Consider the following 20,674-nt stretch of genomic DNA (forward strand, 5'->3'; position numbering starts at 1 on the left):
CAAGCTGTTTCCACAACATTCCTTATTCACATTTTCCTGATGTTTGTGAATCTCCCATTCTAGTTATTTCTTTTGTAGTTAATTGAGATTCCAGTTTTTAGCCTGTTTATTTTATTAAAAATTGTTTATATTAAATAATTTTAAATAATGCAAAACTTTCCCTTACCTTGTTATATGGCTCAGGCCACACAATGACTTTTGAGTTAAAGGTGAGCTTTATGTCCGTGGATGTCTGTCCCTCTACGCTCCCAACAATCACTCTACCTCGAGATTTATTTGGAAATATGACCCAGTTCACAATATCAAAATCACTGGCATGCTCTCCATTGTCATCCAAATAAAGTCTGTCCAAAGAAGTGTTATAAAGCTTTCGCAGGAAAGGGTGAAGCTAGAGTGAGAGAAACAACACCAGCATTTATGAAATATGAAACTCTTTTGGATCTTTCAGTCCCTTCGGATGAGAGCAATGTCATTTGGATTAATTTATTCTCTCTCTCTCTCTCTCTCTCTCTCTCTCTCTCTGTAAAATACATTTACATACCACCCCAAACTCAAGTTCTCTTGCGTTTTGTCCCCCTTTCCCAACATGGCTAACAAAATTAAAGCACCCATAAATGACAACAATATGAAACTACAATAGAAAACACAAGAAACATAAATTAAATCAGAAGCATAAATATATTTCCAGCCCAGGTACAAGACAGAAACCGCCTTGTTCAGCCTGGTGGATGACCTGTGCTGGGTGATAGAGAGAGGAAGTGACTCTGTCAATTCTCCTGGACCTCTCAGCAGGTTTCAATACTGTCAACCACAGTATCCTTCTGGGTCACCCCAGTGGTTTGGGACTGGAAGGCATCATGATACGGTGCCTTCAGTCTTACCTCTCCATCAAGGGAGAGAAAGATAAATAGCTGCTTCCAGGCAGCAAGTGCTACCTGAAATGACAGGTCAGAGCTAGCTTGGGGCTCTCTGGAGCCTGGGCAGTGGGTGGGGGGAGTTTGCTTGGGGTTCTTATGGCGCCCGAGCCACATCCCCCCAGGGCTTTGGCAGCCCTTCCCATTGGTGGCCGGGGTGCTTTGAACCCATTTCCACAATGGTAGCTCCGCCCAGGGGCGTAGCAAGGTTGGAGTGGGCCCAGAGACAAGATTTTAAAATGGGCCCCTCACTGCCTTCCTCTCCTTGTCCTGGCCCGATGTCTCTGCTAACTATCCCAACTAGTTACAAGGGGTAAATAACAGCAGAACTAACTAATACAACAGAATCAGGGATGTAGGATCATGACCATGCCTGTGCCCAGTATGTTTAGAAAGTGTTAATCTCCTTTGTGATTAGAAACACACTGAAGCTAGTGTTTATGTAACAGCACCCCTGGGGGAGTTAATCAGAGTACTGGTCATAGTAATCACATATCCATTAAGTGAATCCCATTTTAGCACTGCCCTCATCAACTTCCAAGACATCTCACAGTGTCAAAATATAATGCAGCTTCTAGGCTACCTTACTTAAGCAATGAGCCCACCATATCAAATAGTAGCCATATGAGACTTCCCATCACCAAACGACCTGGCTTTGAGATTTTTGCAACATTAAACTGTTTCACCAACCTTGATGAGAGCTTGGAGGCACTATTTACATCAAACTCAAAAGTTGCACTTGCTATTTAAGCCTTTCGCATAAAGCAGCCTACCCCCTCATTCTGAGCAAAGACCCTTCTTGCCTCCCCTGCCCCAATTCTTCCCTTCCCTTCCCTCCAAGAGTAGTTCAAGACACGCAGCAGCACACACCAGCAATTGCGTTGGGCGCACCGCGCCCACCCCCCATTCCTGCCTGAGTAGTTCAAGACAGTAGCAGCAGCACTACAGGGCCGGGCGCATTTGGGGAGAAATGGTGCTTGCTGCCGGCTGGGTTGAGTTGCTTGCGTGGGTGGCTGCGGCAGCGGTGGGGTGCAGTGGACAAACACTGGCCTTAGGACAGAAGCAAGAGGAATTAGCAGTTGGCCCTCGCCTCGGTGGTCCCTCCCCTGTTGTTATAACATTTTATGGAGCCTGCCGTTCTGCTTGGACATATCAGCATTGCCCTTGCCACACCCTGACACCAATGGCTAAATCAGAGGTCTTCTGCATTCATTCATCTTTTCCCTGCATGCATGGATAAATACTATTTTTTTAATCTGATGTTGATTAAAGCCATGGCACTGGCAGGCTGAGCGTGGCAGTAAATAGCAGCTCTTATGCAATGGTAGAGTTATGCACTCGCCGGGCTCTGGGTGTTGGAAGTTAAGGACTTTGCGCTGTCTCTTGTCTCAGACAGTGGAGGACAGACTAGTGAGTCAGAGGGCTAGAGGGTCAAGACATTGGTCATCCCTTCTCTACTGCTCTGACACTATCCCTTTGGAATGTAGATTGCTAATCTCAGGGTGACTTCCTTCCTCTCTCTCCTCTTCCTGTTCCTTCTACCTTGCAACATGACAAGCTCCTCTCTCCCTGCATCATGTGTGCAGAGAAGATGAAGAATCCATCTGCATCCAGCTAGCTAGCTAGATTAGAGATCCTAACTCCCCATTTTCCTATCTAGAATGAAGTTCTCTAATAAATGCCTTATATATTGATTTGAAACTATGAGTTGGCTCCAAGTTACTTTACTCTCAGCATACACGCATGCCTAAGTAAATTCCGCTGTGTTGTGCCTCTGTGCACTCTGCTATAATGAAAAAGGGATTCTCTCACCACAGAGAATTCCCAAGACTGGGCTCGTAAAGCTGACACACAGTCGGGAGGGAGAAAGTTTGGGTTTTTATGTACCCCCAGCCCCCTCGTATCTCACATGCCCCCCACCGCACCCCGTTAAGGCTACCGGTAGCCTACCGCTCGGCCATGCCCCTACTCAGTGGCGGCAGGAATGCCAACTACCTGAGGAGGAGGGCTCCATGTGTTCTTTTGTGTTGTCTGTGTCACATCTTCTCTCTCTCACTCACTGTCTCCCTAGTGGTCTAGCAGGCTGTGGCAGCAGCAAGGCAGGGAAGGAACAAACAACGAAGTGCGAAGACTAAGAGAGCAGCCTCAACATTTTTCTCTGTGTTGCTCCCTGGCTTCCCGCCTTCCTGAGCTGAGGATGGGATCATGTGCCACTCACGTGCGGCACCCAACCAATGAAAGTGAAGGGGAAGGAGGAGGAGGAGCCTAGGTCGGCAATGAAGCGAAAGGGTGTGGGGGAAGGAAGAGGGACGGTCAGATATGGCGGCGCGGCCGCGCAGCACAAAAAGAACCATTTCCCCCACAAGAATTAAACAGTAAATAATGAAATGAAGCCCGGGCGGGCAGGGGAGTCTGTGACTTGCCTCTGGGGGGCCCCCCAAGGCAGGCCCCCCCCAGACAACTGTCTCCCCTTGCCCAATTATAGTTACGCCCCTGGCTCTGTCCCTGCCTGGAGTGACCTTTCCCCATGCTGCCTGCTAAGCAACTTACCCTTGTGAGTTAGCCCATGTAAGCAAATGGTGCTCCCCCAGACCCACGTGACAAAATGGAGACTACAAGCCTGTAGTTCCAAATCATATGCAGGGGTGCTGCTGGGAGCCCCCAAACAGGCTATACTCTTAACAGCTTCGCTCGGGATCTTCAAAAAGCACTTGTCTTTTTGGAGATGCTTTTTAGTGTTTTTATCTGCAGTCTGGTGGGTTTTTAAATTTTGTTATGTTGCTATCAATATTCGAAGATCTTTGTTCACCAATAAGTAATTTAAAAAAAACCAATTATTATTACTGTTCACTGTAATATGTTTGTATCTACGTTTCTGTCTTGGTCAATGACCGTAAATTTATTAAATAAAAATAAACCTTCAAACTGTTAAGATCAGACTTAATTGAGTCTTGTTGTTAACTTAAAAAACAAACCAACACAAGAACACCAGTCATATTATTTCACTTGTTTTTAGTGATCTGTCCTGAGCAGTACTGTACTAGAAGGGTGGGATAAAGCAGTATACTGCTTTCCTGCAAGCCTGGTCCCTCATCGCATACACTCAATTGGATGAGGTAGGGAGCTTTGCTGAGTGAAGGTAGCCCTACAGTGGGGCCAGGTAGCAGGAGATAAACAAGGAGGGATCAAGGGGCAAACCCAGCTAGTGAGTGTCTCCCTGTCTGAGGACTCTCCCACATATACAAGGTGAGAAGTCCTAAGGCAAGAGGTGAGGGTATGCCCTCTCTCCTGCTGTTGCTCCCCTGCAGTTGGTATTTAGTGGCATCTTGCCTCTGAGGCTGGAGATAAACTATCGCCACCAGACTATTAGCCACTGATAGACCTGTCCTCCATGAATCTGTCCAAGCTTCTTTAAAAGCCATCCAAGCTGGTTGCTATCACCACATCCCATGGCAGAGAATTCCATAGATTAAGTATGCTTTGTGTGGAAAAAGTACTTCCTTTTGTTGGTCCTAAATTTCCCAGCCTTCAGTTTCATGGGGTGACCCCTGGTTCTAGTGTTGTGAGAAAGGGAGAAAAATTTATCTGTCTCCACTCTCTCTACCCAGAGCATAATTTTATACACCTCTATCATGTCTTCCCACAGTCACCTCTTTTCCTAACTAAAAAGCCCCAGATGCTGTAGCCTTGCCTCATAATATGCTTCAGCATAGAAGACTTTTGATGAGACTAGGGATTTGCGAACCTGCTCAATCTCAAGCCGATTCGACATCGAACTGGCTCAGTTCAAGGACTTACCCTCGAGCTGAAACGGTCCCGGATCAGTTCGGCTTGAAATCGAACTGAATCCCCCAGGCCAGTTTAGGTCAGGTTCAGGGTGCTATTGACATTTTGTGTGTGGAAAAAAGGTGAACTTACCACCGCTGCAGGTTTCCACAGCTTTGGTGGGGTGCTGCTATGGCCACGGGGGTGGGGTCTCTGGCGGTTCCCCCTCCGGCCTCCCCTACAATCGCCTTCGGCCCCGTTTTGGGCTCATTCAGAATGACAAAACCAAATATACCTGGTCTAGTTCGAGTCTGGTTCGGACTTTAACCAAACTGGGCAAACTGGTTTTGTGCACACCCCTAGATGAGACCCTGCAAGCACAGAAGGGCTACACTAGTGGTGAGAATCTGGCTTCACCTACAAAGTATGGATCGCTTCTAAGGCACCTCACCTGGAAGCAACTATTGGATGGTGGAGAGACTGCTGAAGTAGTCATAGAGGGCAAAAAGAGGATCTCACTAGGAAACTTTAAAAATGGGCTTGCCTTGCCCATTTGTGAAAATTGTGAAAATGTGTAAAAATTCATCCTCAGTTTCTACAAATATTACATACCACTTTCAGCAAAAGTTCTCATAGCAGTTTACATAGAAAATAATAATAATATAAAAATAGATAGATCCCTATCCCCAAATGGCTCACAATCTAAAAAGAAAGAAAAGATAGAGACCAGCAACAACCACTGGAAGGATACTATGCTAAGGATGGATAGAGCCAGTTTCTCTCCCCTGCTAAACATAAAAGAATCACTACTTTAAAAGGTGATTCTGTTCAGTATGCAGAGGTGAAATATTTGAACTCAGTACTACCCTATTTACCTGAATAGAAGATGACTCTGAATTTAAGATGACCCTTGTTCTATTCTATTTCCTTGTTGTGCTGGTCATAGACTGTAATAAACCTTGAACTGAACTGAAGATGACCCCGTTAAAAATACAGGTTAAGTACAGTCTATACCTGTATTTACTTGGAAGCAAGAGAACTCTGAATTTTATATGAAATCCCCCCCCCCATTTCTATCATGAGAGAACTGCAGGGAGGAGATTTAGTCTTGTGGTAGTAAGCAATAATTATTCCCTTTGCTAAGCAGGGCCAGCCCTGGTTTGCATTTGAATGGGAGACATGTGTGAGCACTGTAAGTTTTAGGGGATGGGGCCACTCTGGGAAGAACATCTACATGTTTGCATGCAGAAGGTTCCAAGTTCCCTCCCTGGCATTGCCAAGATAGGGTTGAAAGAGACTCCTGCCTGCAACCTTGGAGAAGCCGCTGCCAGTCTTTATAGACAATACTGAGCTAGATGGACTGACTTGGTATAAAGCGGCTTCCTATGTTTCTATGTAACTTGGAAAAAACCTAGTCTTGGATTTGGGTAAATATGGTATATATGAAATTTTCTAGAGGCAAGAATCCAAGATTATCAATCCAGAGCTGATCAATGAAGTGCCGCTAAGAGTGCTGCTGCCTAGGAGGCAAAAGGAATACCTGCCATGGTGGTAGCCTTTGATGTCTCCACCTGTCTCCACCACCATTCAACATCCACTTGGGTCCAGAAGAATATGCAGCATTTAAAGCATGTGCCACAGCCTGGATCGCATTGTAAACAGTGTAGCTGTCCAGACACTGGACTGCTTCAAGTTCCTTCTCAGGGAGGTTCTCCAGAGCCTTGTTTTCTGTACATATTTCCCAGCCTTTCACAGACAACATGTGCTTTGAATAGAAACAATGGAATGCCTTCTTCCAAAACTGTTTAAGAGGATTGGATGCTGGGTTATAGTATTCATATTTTTTCTTTTTGTTCACACCCATTATGAAGGACAAAGAACCATGAATGTGCACAAAATTATTGAAGTCATGAAGCATATTCAGGTTGATGTCACTATAAGCTGTTGAGATCCAGATTTTTCCTACATTTGTGTTTAGGTTCTTTTTAAGGATACGTTGTATGTAGATAATAGGAAGACAACTGTGCTCAGAGTCACCGTAGTAAACAAATACATTGACTTGACTCCACCTAACAAATGGATTAATAACGAATGAGCTTGAGGTAATAAGCCGTATTAATGATACTCTTTCTGAGAAAGCAACACAAATCCCATTCCTAATCATCAGAGGTGTCAAAATCCTGATGAACCTTTCTCCATTGTCATTATTTGGAGCAAAGAGGCCAACCCACATCCATCTGAAATGCAGGAGCAACTTCACAATTCCTTCATACTGGGTTTCTTCTTTTGGGACCACCCGGTAGACAAAAGGGAACCATATTTTATCATTAAAAACATGAGCAACAGACCCGTAACTGACCTAGTAAGAAAGGGAAGATAATTGGTGTTTTGTTTTCAGGACAAGGATAGGAACATACATCGGCATATGCCTTCTACTGAGTCAGACCATTGGTCTATCTAGCTCAGTATTGTCTACACAGACTGGCAGCGGCTTCTCCAAGGTTGCAGGCAGGAATCTCTCTCAGCCCTATCTTAGAGAAGCCAGGGAGGGAACTTGGAACCTTCTGCTCTTCCCAGAGCAGCTCCATCCCCTAAGGGATGGAGCTGCTCACAGTGCTCACACTTCTAGTGCTCACACTTACAGTGAGCACACTTACAGTGTTCACACTTACAGTGCTCACACTTCTAGTCTCCCATTCATATGCAACCAGGGTGGACCCTGCTTAGCTAAGGGGACAAGTCATGTTTGCTACCACAAGACCAGGTCTCCTCTCCCTTGAGGATACAATGGCCAAAATCCTCACTAACTATGTGAAGGTGTTGTGTACAAAGCACCTCCACAGCTTTCAGTAATCCAGAGTCCCACTGTGAAGGCTTGTTGGCAATTTTCAACCATCTCTCCTTCCTCAGAAGTATCCCTTTCCCAGAAGTGCTCATTAACATAAAACATATGTAATGTTATCTACATTGTATGTAGATAACAGGAAAACAACTGTGCTCAGAGTCGCCATAGTAAACAAATACATTGACTTGATTCCACATAACAAATGGATCAATCGCAAATGAGTTTGAGATAATAGGCCGTATTAATGATACTCTTTCTGAGAAGGCAACACAAATCCCATTCCTAATCATCATAGGTGTCAAAATCCTGAAGAACCTTTCTCCATTGTCATTATTTGGAGCAAAGAGGCCAGCCCACATCCATCTAAAATGCAGGAGCAGCTTCGCGATCCCAGTGTACTGGGTTTCTTCTTTTGGGACCACCCAAAAAGTACATATTTATGGGTGTTAAAGAGTGTTCTGGGGAAAGAAGAGGTATGCAAAATCACTCTCCCAGGCAGTACTGCATGATTCTGGCTTACTTAATGCGGTGGTGGTGCTTTGCAGAATCAAAATATATTTCATTACTGTATCAAGTGTCACTGAATGTTGCAGAACAATTTGCAAAATAAATGTCAAAGGCTATGTAATATTTTGTAACACAAATGAAAAAAGGGCCACACGTGTGATGAAAAACCAGAGACAACCAACAAACCATGTGAATCCAAAAGAATCAACCAAATATATAAAATTGTGTATTATAATAAATATGCATATAATAAGTTATGATACATATATCCTACTTAAAACCAAGGAGTGTGTCATGAACCATTCGAAAATTCTTATATAAGCATGAGAATAAATGCTACACATGAAATATATTCCCATTCATAATGAACATACATATTTCCAAAGGGAATCATACAAATACAATGTCCACTTAATAGACTAATTGGCAATGTTTGCCACAAAGGAATCTTGTCTCCATGAACCTGTGAGATCCAAACCTCTCAAAAAATTAATTCATAGAGATGGTGGCGGTGTTCCAATCGTTCTATCACAGCATAGTTTTTCATGTTGATTTAGATGACACGGAAAATGTCCATTCTCCTATATGCAATGAGGTATACATTTCTTCAAATACATATGAAGCTCAGGAAGATTCATTAGTTCAGATCATATGATAAGGCCATGGCTGGTTAGTCCTTGAGCTCAAGGAGATGATTCATAAGTTCAGATCATGTGGTTAGTCCATAACTAGGTAGTCCTTAAAAAACTGTCTGGATTTCAATAATTTTCACTTAAGCTTCTTCATGAAGGACTAAAAGGTAAAAATATAACACCATAAATTCTACAATAAACAATATAACAAGTGTTTTAAACTTAGGTAACAAAATAATTCTCATACCGTGTATAATCATTCTTTGTGGTAACACTTCACCTATAGTATATTGCTTGAAAGAGAGCTATATATATGTATGTGTGATAAAACACCCATGAGGCTTCAACTGCACAATCAAGCATCATAAGGCTCCTACATAGAATAAACCTTAATTAACTAAGTCACTACTCATAAGGAGACCATGAATAAGACATTAAGCTTATTCATTCAAGGTACTGGAGCAAAGACCAAACCATCACATAAGCTCTAGAAAGGAAACAGAGACACAGATAGACCCAGGGTTGATAACAAAAACAGTCAACCATCTGTAAGATCTCTTAACTCATAAAACCAAATGAAAGATGGATAAATCATTACACAGAATCACTAAATTTCTGAAAACCCCCCAGAAAAAATTGAAAAAAAGTCCATATTAAAGGAAACATGCCAAATCTAAATGCGGATTTCCCTACCGATCTAAACCTATGGATAAACTCAGCTTCTTTATGCATAAGAATTCTCTGTACATCATCTCTCCTGCCACTATTGGGTTTGTATTTGAATAAAATACAAACCTTAAAATCATTGCACCCAGACCCAAGGAGACACGGACACAGAAGTATTATGGAGGAACTGGTCACTTTATTAGGGGTACAAGGTTTTAAGACAGTGCCTGCACAGGCATGGCAGCTGGGGTTGGCATTCAGAGCAGCAACAGTGCGGGCTCGGATGGGGGGGGCACCACGTGGCCACCCCCGCCCTAGAATCTCATGGCACAGACACCTCGGCTCCAGGCGGCCCACCTTCCAGAAGGGGGCGCCCTTCGTTGCCGACCTAAGGTCAGGACCCTGCAATTTACATCACCTGTCCGACGCTGTAAAGCCATACGGAAGGGTGTCGGTTGCAGGGAGGTGGGAGCAAGGCAGCATCCCTGATCTGTAAAGCCTCAAGGGATCTGCCCCTCCACCTTACAGCTAAAGCTTACCTAAGGTGCCGCACCGCATCAGCCGCTCACCTCCGCACTGTGCCCGCTAACCCCGTGGTAAAAGTGACCACAAGCTATTCCCTGGCTAACTAATCAATCCTGCTAAGCAACCTTGCTACTAACTGGTATAGGTTGAGGCAGGCGAAAAAAGGTGCACGCTAAGGCCAATCAAGCGTATACCCAAAAAATTCCTGCCCGGCCCCAAACGGCGACCAGCAAAGCCCAACCTATGCCAGAGGGAGGGAGGGAGGGTGCTCGGTCAGGGAAGGACTGAGCCGGCACAGGCCTGCTGCCGGTTCACTGCTGCTAGCCCCGCCTCCGAGACGGAGCCGGGCCAATGGGAGCTAGCTCCCAGTGCCACGTGCTCCAGGGGGTGGGGCTGAGGGCAAACAAGCCGCGCAGCCTAGAGCGGCTGCGATCGGCTGGCTTGCACCCAGACCCAAGGAGACACGGACACAGAAGTATTATGGAGGAACTGGTCACTTTATTAGGGGTACAAGGTTTTAAGACAGTGCCTGCACAGGCACGGCAGCTGGGGTTGGCATTCAGAGCAGCAACAGTGCGGGCTCGGATGGGGGGGGCACCACGTGGCCACCCCCGCCCTAGAATCTCATGGCACAGACACCTCGGCTCCAGGCGGCCCACCTTCCAGAAGGGGGCGCCCTTCGTTGCCGACCTAAGGTCAGGACCCTGCAATTTACATCACCTGTCCGACGCTGTAAAGCCATACGGAAGGGTGTCGGTTGCAGGGAGGTGGGAGCAAGGCAGCATCCCTGATCTGTAAAGCCTCAAGGGATCTGCCCCTCCACCTTACAGCTAAAGCTTACCTAAGGTGCCGCACCGCATCAGCCGCTCACCTCCGCACTGTGCCCGCCACAGCGGGCGTCAGCCTAGCTTGACGCCCCGCCACCCCACAGGCCTAACAGCACTGTTGCCAACCCCAGCCGCAGATCGTCTAAGAAATACCTCATACCAAGGGGGGACAAGTGCACCCCATCACCCCTGAATAACTGGGGGAGCGAGAACGCGATGTCGTTGTGTGGGATGCACTCACCCCCCTTTGAGGCGATGAAGCGCGCCATGGCCGCGTTCACCCCGCGCCTAGCCCTATCTACCTTGTTCTGCTTCACCGCCCCCCTCCAGACTCGCCGCTGAGTGATGTCAGACCAGATGACCACCAGCCCCGGGCACCAGGAGAGGGCGACCACCAGGTCCTGGGCAATCTGTCTTGAGAGCGAAATGCCAGACTGGTCCACCAGGTCGTTGCCTCCAAAATGCAGCAGCAGGACATCCGGGACAGGATTCCCTTCCAGGAACTCGTGCAGCATCGGCAGGAACTGGGCCCTCCGCATGCCCCGCCGGCCAAGCCACTCCACAGTGGCCCAACGCCCCAAACCAAGCTGGGTTCCAGGGTCGGCGCTCTGCGCCCACTTGCGTGCCCAGAAAATGAAGGAATGGCCCAGTATGAGGACTCTTGCGCGCTGCCCGGCCGCCCTCGGCCCAGCCGACTGAGGCCCTGCGCAAGAGGAGAAAGCGTTAGGAGTGGCACAAATAAATGGTTCGTGGGTGGGGGTGGGGTGGGGCAGAATTTATGCGCCCATCTACCGCACGTATCGGCGGTAAGCCGCTGACCGCCACCTGCCCAGCCGCCGGATTTCCGGGCCCGAATAACCCATCCGAGCAGCCATGGAAGCTGCACCAATCCGAAAGGAGTGGGGGGCCAGATCCTGGGTAGGCACCCCCGCCGCCACAAAGGCTCTCCTCATCACCGCCCAAAACTGGAATTGGGTCACGTGGCGCCCATTAGCGTGGATAAAGAGGCACCCCATAGCTGAACCCCTGGCCTCCGTGTAGTCCTCCAGTGCACGGACTGGGCACAAGCCCGGGTCGCCAGCGGCATGCAGCGCGACACTCTGCCCCTTGCCTCTCTGATCTGTTTTTGAAAACCTAAGGTGCAGTACCACCCGGGAAGCACCCACGGTGAGGTCACTGAATTGAAGTACCCTACTCGTGGGGCCGCGCCTGCTCCTGGGGAACATCTCTCCAACCCTAAAGGCCCCGAAGAAAGCAACCAAGGCTGCCGCCCTGAACAGGACCTCCTCATAAGGAGACGCACAAACCCCAGCAAGTTGCCGCAGTGCCAGCTGCAGCGCCTCTGGGGTGACCGGCCTTCGTCGGTCAGGTTGCACGGGCGTCTCCCTCGCCCAGCCCTCCAGCATGCGCCGGACCCTGAAGTCCCCAGAATGGTCGGGGAGGCCCCTTGCTTTCCCAAAGAAAGCCAGCGCAGCCAAATGGCCGGCCATGGTGCTCACCGCCAGCCCCTGGGCACGGAGGTGCACCAGGTACTGCATCAGCTGTTCCGGCGGCACAGGCCACACATGGACCAATCCTACCTGAGCTCTAAACTGCAGAAAGGCCCTGACCCTTTTGTCGTAGGCAACCCGTGTTCTGGGCGCTATGGAGGCTTGGATGGCCCTAAACGCCTCTACATCCCAAGGTTCCACAACCATTCGGGCACCTGCTCGGGCTCCTTGGCGGCTCCAGGTGCCAGCTTCCGGAAGCGCTGCATCTGGAAGCGAGACAGGGCATCTGCCACCTCGTTCTGCACCCCTGGAACATGCTGGGCGGTGAAGAGCGTGTTATGGCGAAGGCATGTTAGAACCAGGGCCCGCACCAGCCCCATCACCCTCTGTGATTTGGAAGTCTGGCTATTAATAATCTGAACCACGGCCAAATTATCGCACCAGAAACGCACGACCGAGTCCTTGAAGGACTCGGCCCAAATGTGCACCGCCACCACAATGGGGAAGAGTTCGAGGAAGGTGAGATCCCTTGTGATTCCCCGTTCCGACCAGCTGCCCGGCCATCGTTCCGCGCACCAGCGCCCTCTCAGGTACAGGCCGAACCCAAGGCCGCCCGCGGCGTCTGACTGAACCTGGAAGTCGGCCTCGAGCAGCTGGGAAGAACACCAGAATGACACCCCATTAAAGGACTCCAGGAACCTGAGCCAGAGCCCCATATCCTCCCTCATGGCGGTAGACACCCTAATGAGGAAATGGGGTCGATTACACCCCACCATGGCGTCACACAGGCGCCTTAGAAAGGGGCGGCCTGGAGCCACCACCCTGCAAGCGAAGTTCAGGTGGCCAACCAGCAATTGCAATTTGCGTAGCGTTACCTTCCTAGCCTCTCTGCATTCCCTGAGCAATTCCCTCATGATGCTGAGCTTGTCCCCGGGGAGGCGTGAGAGCTGTCCCACCGTGTCCAGCTCTATCCCCAGAAATGTAAGCTTCGTGGTCGGGCCCTCTGTCTTGTCCTTAGCCAGTGGCACCCCCAGATCCCCGCAGAGTGCCCTGAATGAGCGCAGTAAGTGTAGGCATTGGCCAGAGCCCTCCCTTCCTCCGAAAATAAAGTCATCTAAAGAGTGAGCGGAGGAGCGTAGCCCCGCCCTCCGGCGCAGTGCCCATTCCAGCATAGAGCTGAAAGCCTCAAAGGCCGCACAGGAGACCGAGCATCCCATGGGGAGGGCTCTGTCGATGTAAAATCCCCCTTTAAATGCGAAGCCCAAAAGGTCAAAGTCATCAGGGTGCACGGGCAGGAGGCGGAAGGCGGATTCAATGTCGCACTTCGCCATCAGTGCCCGAGGCCCGCAGCCCCTGATCATGGCCACAGCCTCATCAAACGATGTATACCGTACTGAGCAAAGGTCCGCCGGTATCCCATCGTTAACCGAGTCGCCCCTTGGGTAGGACAGGTGGTGGATAAGCCTATACTCTCCCGGCGCCTTCTTAGGGACCACGCCCAAAGGGGATACCCGCAATGTTGGCAGTGGCAGCCTGTCAAAGGGGCCCAGCACCCTCCCCAGAGACACCTCCTTGGCTATCTTTTTCGCTACTATGTGTTCCATCCCCCTAACCGATTTTAGGTTGCGTGCAAAACTATGGACCCGCCTGGATTGGCACGGAATCCTAAACCCCTTCACAAAACCGTCCTCAATATAGCGTGCGCGCTCCCTGTTGGGGTAGTCACGCAGCAGCCTCCGGAGCACCGGGATTTTAATTGGGCTGGGGCCCTTTTCCAGCCGTGGCTGCTGGGCCCTTTGCCCCTCCCGGGCCTTGGTATCCCCCTTTTCCCCTAAGGGCTTTGGCCCGCTGGCAGTAGATACTGGCGTGCCGCCCACCGCAGAAGCCACAGTCATGCCGGTACTTGCACGGGGAGCGGGCACACTTCCCGTTCTTGTTAAATTCCCAGCACACCAGGGGACCTTGAACCCCCTGTGCGCCTGAGGCCGAAGCCGCTGACGCTGCCGGTGTTTTGGAAATGAGGTGCCCGCTGTCGGCGCGCTCGCCAACCAAGGGCCTCGCGGGTGTCATAATCTGAAGCCATAACTCGGGGTGCTGCCTTTCCCAGGATATACCCGCATTGCTGGAGGCGCGCTCGCGGAACGCTTGGTCGTAGCGCTCCCAGGCATTACCAGCAAAGTCCATGAAGGCTCTGTGTATAATATCAAAATACTTAACAAGAGCGGGGCCCCGCTCTGGATATTTCTGCATCAGAACACCCATGTAGATTGTGTACCCCGAAACCCAATTTGCCCAATTATGCTCAATGGGCTTCCGCTTTGTCCTCTCCTTGTCCTTCCCCTGGGACCCCTCCTTCTCCAGTGGCTCCGGCTCCTTGAAGAGCAATTGGAACACGTCAATGCACTCTCCTTTCCAAATCCGTTCCTTAACTGCTGGAAGGAGGTGGTCCCCCAAGGGTACGGGCCCATCCCCAGTATGCCAAGCAGAGCTGAACTGTGCCGTTGGCCCCTGGGTGGGCAAAGCAGCGCTCCCCCCTTGCCAGACCTGATTACAGGTGGCGTGTGGAGATGCCCAGTTAACTGGCCCTGGGAACCACCCGTATGGTCCGTAGGGGGTGCTAAAGGGCAGTCCCCACGGCCAGGCCCCCTGTGGGGACTCACCATTGTCGTCCCTGCCGTCTCCTGGTCCTGAGTCCGCCGGTTGTGTCGTGATCCCCGCTGGTTCCTCGTGGGCAGTTCCCGCCGCCGCCTCCAAAGCTGCTAGACGGTCAGCAAAGCCCTGCATTAGTTTTGCCTTCTTTTCCGCCCTGTTTGACTTTTTTGCATGTGGGGGCACCCCCGAAGGCCCCCCGCCCGCCTCGTCGCCCTCTAGAGTGGTGCGCTGCCTCTCAAGGGCCTGCAGCCGTGCTATAAACGCCCTGATGGCACCCAGTTCCAAATCGCCCTCATCGTCGGAGGAGGATTCGGCGGGTGCGTTTGGCCTCTTAGGTGGCCGCGTTGGCTTGCCACCCTTCTTGGCTGGAGCCTTCCCACCCTTTTTAACTGGGGCTTTCTTAACTGGGGCTTTCTTAGGGCCCATGTCCCAAAGGATGAAGCTTATGGGCCTGTACCCTGCCCTCAAGTGCGTAAACGAGTGACCTGGCCGGCGCAAGGCTGACTGAGGCCTACGCTGGCAAGGAAGGCCTATGAGTCACAGCGCCTGCCCCACCTAGCCGTGGTAAGGCCCAGCCCCACTGAAAGGCCCCCAAATGAAGCTTAGGCCCGGCAGGGGAGGCCCACGAGCCCACCAGGGAGGCCTAGTCAATGCAGGCCCCCAAAATGGGTGTGTGTGGGGGGGTTAGGCCCTACAGGCCCGACAATAAAGGCAAAGGCCGCCCTTAGCAGAAGGCCTAAATGGGCCCTGGGTTGAAGGGGTTCACACAGTTCAAGCCAACACCCCCAACGTCCAATCAACCCTCCCCCAGATGACCGGGTTAGTCAATTGCCCCCCCGCTGAAGGCCTGGTGCGGCCTACTGAGGGCCTGGGGCGGCCTGCTGCCCTCACTCGATGCTGGGCAGCTTGGGCCTGCCGGGGCCTAGAAGCCCTTGTGTGGAGAGGCCCGAAGATCAAAGGCCGTTCCGAGGAGGACTTAAAAGCCTCTCCTGTGATCCCCCCAGAGCCCGTTACCACAGGCGGCCGGGCTACAGAGGCCCTGGCCGCCCAGCCGCTCCAATCCGCTGCTCGCTCGAAGGGCCGCTGCACTGCTCCCCGACGTTCCGCTCCCGTGGGCCTCCTGCTCCGGCTTCCGATTCGGGTACCCAGCCAGCCACGTGGAGGCCCCGAAGCCGAGCAGCAGCACGTCCTTCCTTCTGCTCGGTCAGGGAAGGACTGAGCCGGCACAGGCCTGCTGCCGGTTCACTGCTGCTAGCCCCGCCTCCGAGACGGAGCCGGGCCAATGGGAGCTAGCTCCCAGTGCCACGTGCTCCAGGGGGTGGGGCTGAGGGCAAACAAGCCGCGCAGCCTAGAGCGGCTGCGATCGGCTGGCTTCTCAGAATGTTGCTTATCAATAAAATGAGGAGTTAAAGGGGCCTCCATATTGCAATTTCTCACTCTTAAGATGCTCAGACATTCTCGTGTGGAGAAGACGTGTACTCATTCCAATATATATCATAGAACAGGTACAAATAATCACATAAACCATGTTCCTAGTACTACAATTTCCAAAACAATCCAGGGACATGGTTCTATGAATAGTCAGAATGAAAACTAGTTTGTCATTCAGAATCACATTACAGGTCTACAATGACCACATGAATACGTTCCCTTTACATCATCTGTATGATGTGATGTTCTATCAATATCAGCTCTTACCAGAATATTGCCTAAATTTCTAGCATTGCGAAAAACCACAATAGGTAACTTATCGCAGCCTGGAATGTCACTGACCAAATGCCAGTGTCATCTAATTTGGTAGCCTAAGGTTGAAAATTCTAGGGACCAAATCAATCGCTGTGTAGTAGGTTTTTTAGATGGCATAAGTAGAGCAGATTTTTTCATGGATCTAGCTCTAGTAATAGCTCTGCGTAGAACTGCCTGAGGATAACCTCTGTCCTTAAATTGAGCTAACATGGTTTAGCTTCCCTCTCAAATTCTATGGAGTCAGTGGTAATACGTTTGATTCTTAATAACTGACTATAGGTAATGCTATATTTCATTTGTTTGGGATGTCAAGAAGACTAGTGTAAATAGGACCTTCTATCAGTAGGTTTAGAATATAGTCCAAAACCAAGATGACCATCATTATTAACCCGCATCCTAGTGTCCAAAAATGGAATTCCACGACTGTTGAATTGACATGTGAACTGAATCTGAGGATGAACATTGTCCATCCATTGCATAAATTCCTGAATGTTATCAGGATTGGTATAAATAAATAAATAAATCATCTATATACCTCCAAAACATCTAGATGTGAGAGAGAAATGGGTTGAACTGGGGATTCAAATAGAATTTAGTTTCAAGAGAATTCATGAATAAAATGGCTATATCTGGAACTACTGGCGAGCCCATAGCAACCCCTCTAATTTGTAAATAGAATTGCTGCCAAAATTTAAAATAATTTTTCTCAAAAATGAGATCTAACAATTCAAGCAGAAAAAACATGGGGGGATGTTTATCAGCTCGAGAATCCAGAATATTTTATATAACTATTCTAGCCTGTTCAAGAGGTATACAGGGGTATAATGATTTAACATCCATAGTCATAAGAACTGAATTAGGAGGAATGAACTTCCCTTCAACTTTTTGAATAAAGTCACTAGTATCCCTAATGTAGGTAGATGTATTTAATACAAAAGGTTTGAGATGATAATCTACATATGTGGCGAGGGGAGCTAAGGCAGACCCAGAGCCACTAATAACAGGGCGACCCGGGGGAGGAGTGATTCCTTTATGTATTTTAGACAATACATATATAACTGGGATGCGTGGAAACTGATTAACCAGGAAAGTAGCCTCCTTGGTGGAAATAAGCCCCATGGTCAAAACCGCTTCCACTACTATTTTAATCAACCACATAACATTTTCAGTAGAATCACTGTTAATAAGGGCATAACTATCCCTATCTGCTAATTGCCTCTCAATTTCCTGAATATAATCGTTCATGTTTAAAATGACCAGAGCTTCCCCTGTGTCCACACGTTTAATTACTCTGTCTGGATCATTAGATAGTTGGTGAAGTAAGTCTCTCTCCTCATGAGTAAAATTAGAGGGACCATTAGATCTAAACCTCCCTCGCTTTTCAAGTAAATCCAAATCCCTTTCTTTCTAACACTTTATGAAACCTAACAATTGCTGGGTTGTCTGTGGGGGGTACAAAAGAGGAAGGAACTTTAAAAGGGTCCTGTCATATTCCGTATTGGACCCAAAATAAGATTTCAGTTTCAATAATCTTATTAATTTATATATATCAATACAAGTCTGAAAGGAATTGTACACTGGTTTAGGAATAAAATTTAAACCCAACGCTAGTACTCATAATTCACATGCTGTAAATTGTCTAGAACTTAAATTTACAATGGGGGGTTCCTGAATCGGGAACGAGGTCTCCCTCTCCCCCCCAAAACAGACATCTTTCACAGCTTTCGTTCGACGTTCCAAAAAGGGTCTCTTCCTCATTAGAGGATCATCATCCTCTGATGAATTGCCAGTATCAGTTCCAGACCACTCTAAATCTGAGAGTGGTTCTCTCCAGAATACCATCTTTCTAGATTTGTTAACCGCGGCCTAAAAGACCAGTTTTATATTTGCCCACTACCATAGTCCCTTTCGTCCCTGTCATATTTCTTATTTTTAAATGCCTTCAGCTTGTCCTTAAATGAATTGACTTGTGTCTCAAGCTCCTGCAGCTTAATATCCATATCATCTTTGTATGATTTGTATGATTCCCTTTGGAAATATATATGTTCATTATGAATGGGAATATCTTTCATGTGTAGCATTTATTCTCATGCTTATATAAGATTTTTTGAATGGTTCATGACACACTCCTTGGTTTTAAGTACTTGGATATAGGTACCATAACTGATTATATGCATATTTATAATAATACATAATTTTATATATTTAGTTGATTCTTTTGTATTCACATGGTTTGTTGGATGTAATATTTTGTAAGCTGCCTTGGGATGAGTTTTATGAAAGGTGGTGTATAAACTGAATCCTGAAATAAAACAATACAATAAATGATTAAATAAATAAATATAATGGAGGTTATATGTGCGCGCACGCACCCCCCTGTTGGAAATGGAACTGTGCAAAGTTCCACATGCCTTTTAATGACACATGTGCACAGTTGCACAAGAGTGCTTTTGTGACAGAATTGTGTGATGGACAGCCCTTGGAAATAAGGAGGGCAGTTCACACAATGAAGAATAGGATAGGAGATGCCTCCAACCTTTGTCTGGGAGCTGTGTGTGCTCCTGTTTGCTGATCGCCTGTCAAAAACAAGGTCAGAGGCACAGTCTGTGGCTATTTATTTATTGCAATTTATATACTGCCCCATATAAAGCCTCTGGGTGGTTTACAAATTAAAACACAGCAACAATGAAACCCTTAAACCATAGAAAACAAATCAAGAGATCCATCAATAAAGCTTTAAAACATTATAAACAAAAAGACTGATCAAATTTCCAAAAGTCACTTCAAAGCAGCCAGAGAGGAGGAGGTTCTGATTTCATTCGGGAGCATGTTCCAGAGCCCTGGAGCAATCCTAGAGAAGGCTTGGTTTGAAGTCATCACCAAAAGAGCCAGTGGTAACTGCAACTGGACCTCCCCTGTTGCTCTTAATAAGCAGCAGGGTACGTAAAGAAGAAAACACTCTCTTAAATCATTTGCTTAGCAGCAGCTGGGTTGATTGGATTTCTCTCCTACCTCATTAAAGATCTGGGTACAGCTGCTAGGTAGGTGGGAGCCCCCCATCCCAGCTGCTGCTGGGCACACGATCACAGACTCTGGCTTTGTTTTTAAATGAGACATGTCTAAGAACATAAGAACATGGAGAAGAGAGCTGGTCTAGTGGTAGCAAGCATGACCTGTCCCCTTAGCTAAGCAGGGTCTGCCCTGGTTGCATATGAATGGGAGACTTGATGTGTGAGGACTGTAAGATATTCCCCTTAGGGGATGGGGTCGCTCTGTGAAGAGCATCTAGGTTCCAAGTTCCCTCTCTGGTGGCATCTCCAAGATAGGGCTGAGAGAGATTCCTGCCTGCAACCTTGGCGAAGCCGCTGCCAGCCTGCGTAGACAATACTGAGCTAGATGGACCAATGGTCTGACACAGTATATGGCAGCTTCCTATGTTCTTAACATAAGATAAGCCCTGCTGGATCAGGCCCCAGCCTATCAGGTCCAGCAGCCTATTTTCCACAGTGGCACCAGATGCCCATGGGAAGTCCACAGAAAAGAGCTGACTTCGTGCCCTCTCTCTTGCTGTTGCTCCCCTGCAACTGGTTTGTAAAGGTATCCTGCCTCTGAGGTTGGAGGTAGCCTATAGCCCTCAGACTGTAATGAAAGTGGCCCACTCCATGGAAGTCAGTGGGACCTTCTTACTGCACCAGTCAAGTGCAGTTTTCCTCTCAGCATTTTGACAGTGGAGGATGGGCAGCAAAGACGTCATCAACTGAGGTAGTTCTGAGGGAGTCACTCTCTGCCTGACAGATAAGAGAGGATGGGAGAGGGGGAAGAAAAGGATGCAGCAATCCTGGGCAGACTAACTTAAAAGAGAACTGGACAAGCACAGAATCATTTCAGAAGCTTTGTCTTTTTAGCGGCATCGTGCCTCTGCAGCTGGAGGTGGCCTATCACCACCACTGTTGCCATTGATAGAGTATATATCTATAGTGGTCGTTGATAGACCTGTCCTCCATGAATTTGTCTAAGCCCCTTTTAAAGCCATCCAAGTTGATTGGCAGATGGGATTGTGCAGATCTCCCAAACTAGGGTAGAAGGCCTCTCCTACTCTATGCTT

General features: G+C 48.4%; 2 protein-coding genes across 2 annotated transcripts; both read right to left on the reverse strand.

Moving 5' to 3' along the window:
- Nucleotides 1–8,240: 8,240 nt before the first annotated feature.
- Nucleotides 8,241–16,189, reverse strand: LOC128346281 (uncharacterized). The gene is made up of 2 exons (XM_053299421.1): nt 14,832–16,189; nt 8,241–8,823 (listed from the first exon to the last, which is right to left on the reverse strand). The coding sequence occupies exons 1-2, from the start codon at nt 15,247–15,249 to the stop codon at nt 8,804–8,806; spliced, it is 438 nt and encodes a 145-aa protein (XP_053155396.1). The 5' UTR covers nt 15,250–16,189; the 3' UTR covers nt 8,241–8,803.
- Nucleotides 10,331–14,833, reverse strand: LOC128346275 (uncharacterized). Its single transcript, XM_053299406.1, has 2 exons — nt 12,387–14,833; nt 10,331–11,384 (listed from the first exon to the last, which is right to left on the reverse strand). The coding sequence occupies exons 1-2, from the start codon at nt 14,064–14,066 to the stop codon at nt 10,995–10,997; spliced, it is 2,070 nt and encodes a 689-aa protein (XP_053155381.1). The 5' UTR covers nt 14,067–14,833; the 3' UTR covers nt 10,331–10,994.
- Nucleotides 16,190–20,674: the final 4,485 nt, after the last annotated feature.

This window comes from Hemicordylus capensis, chromosome 2 (assembly GCF_027244095.1).
Source record: "Hemicordylus capensis ecotype Gifberg chromosome 2, rHemCap1.1.pri, whole genome shotgun sequence".
NCBI classification, from domain to species: Eukaryota; Metazoa; Chordata; class Lepidosauria; order Squamata; family Cordylidae; genus Hemicordylus; species Hemicordylus capensis.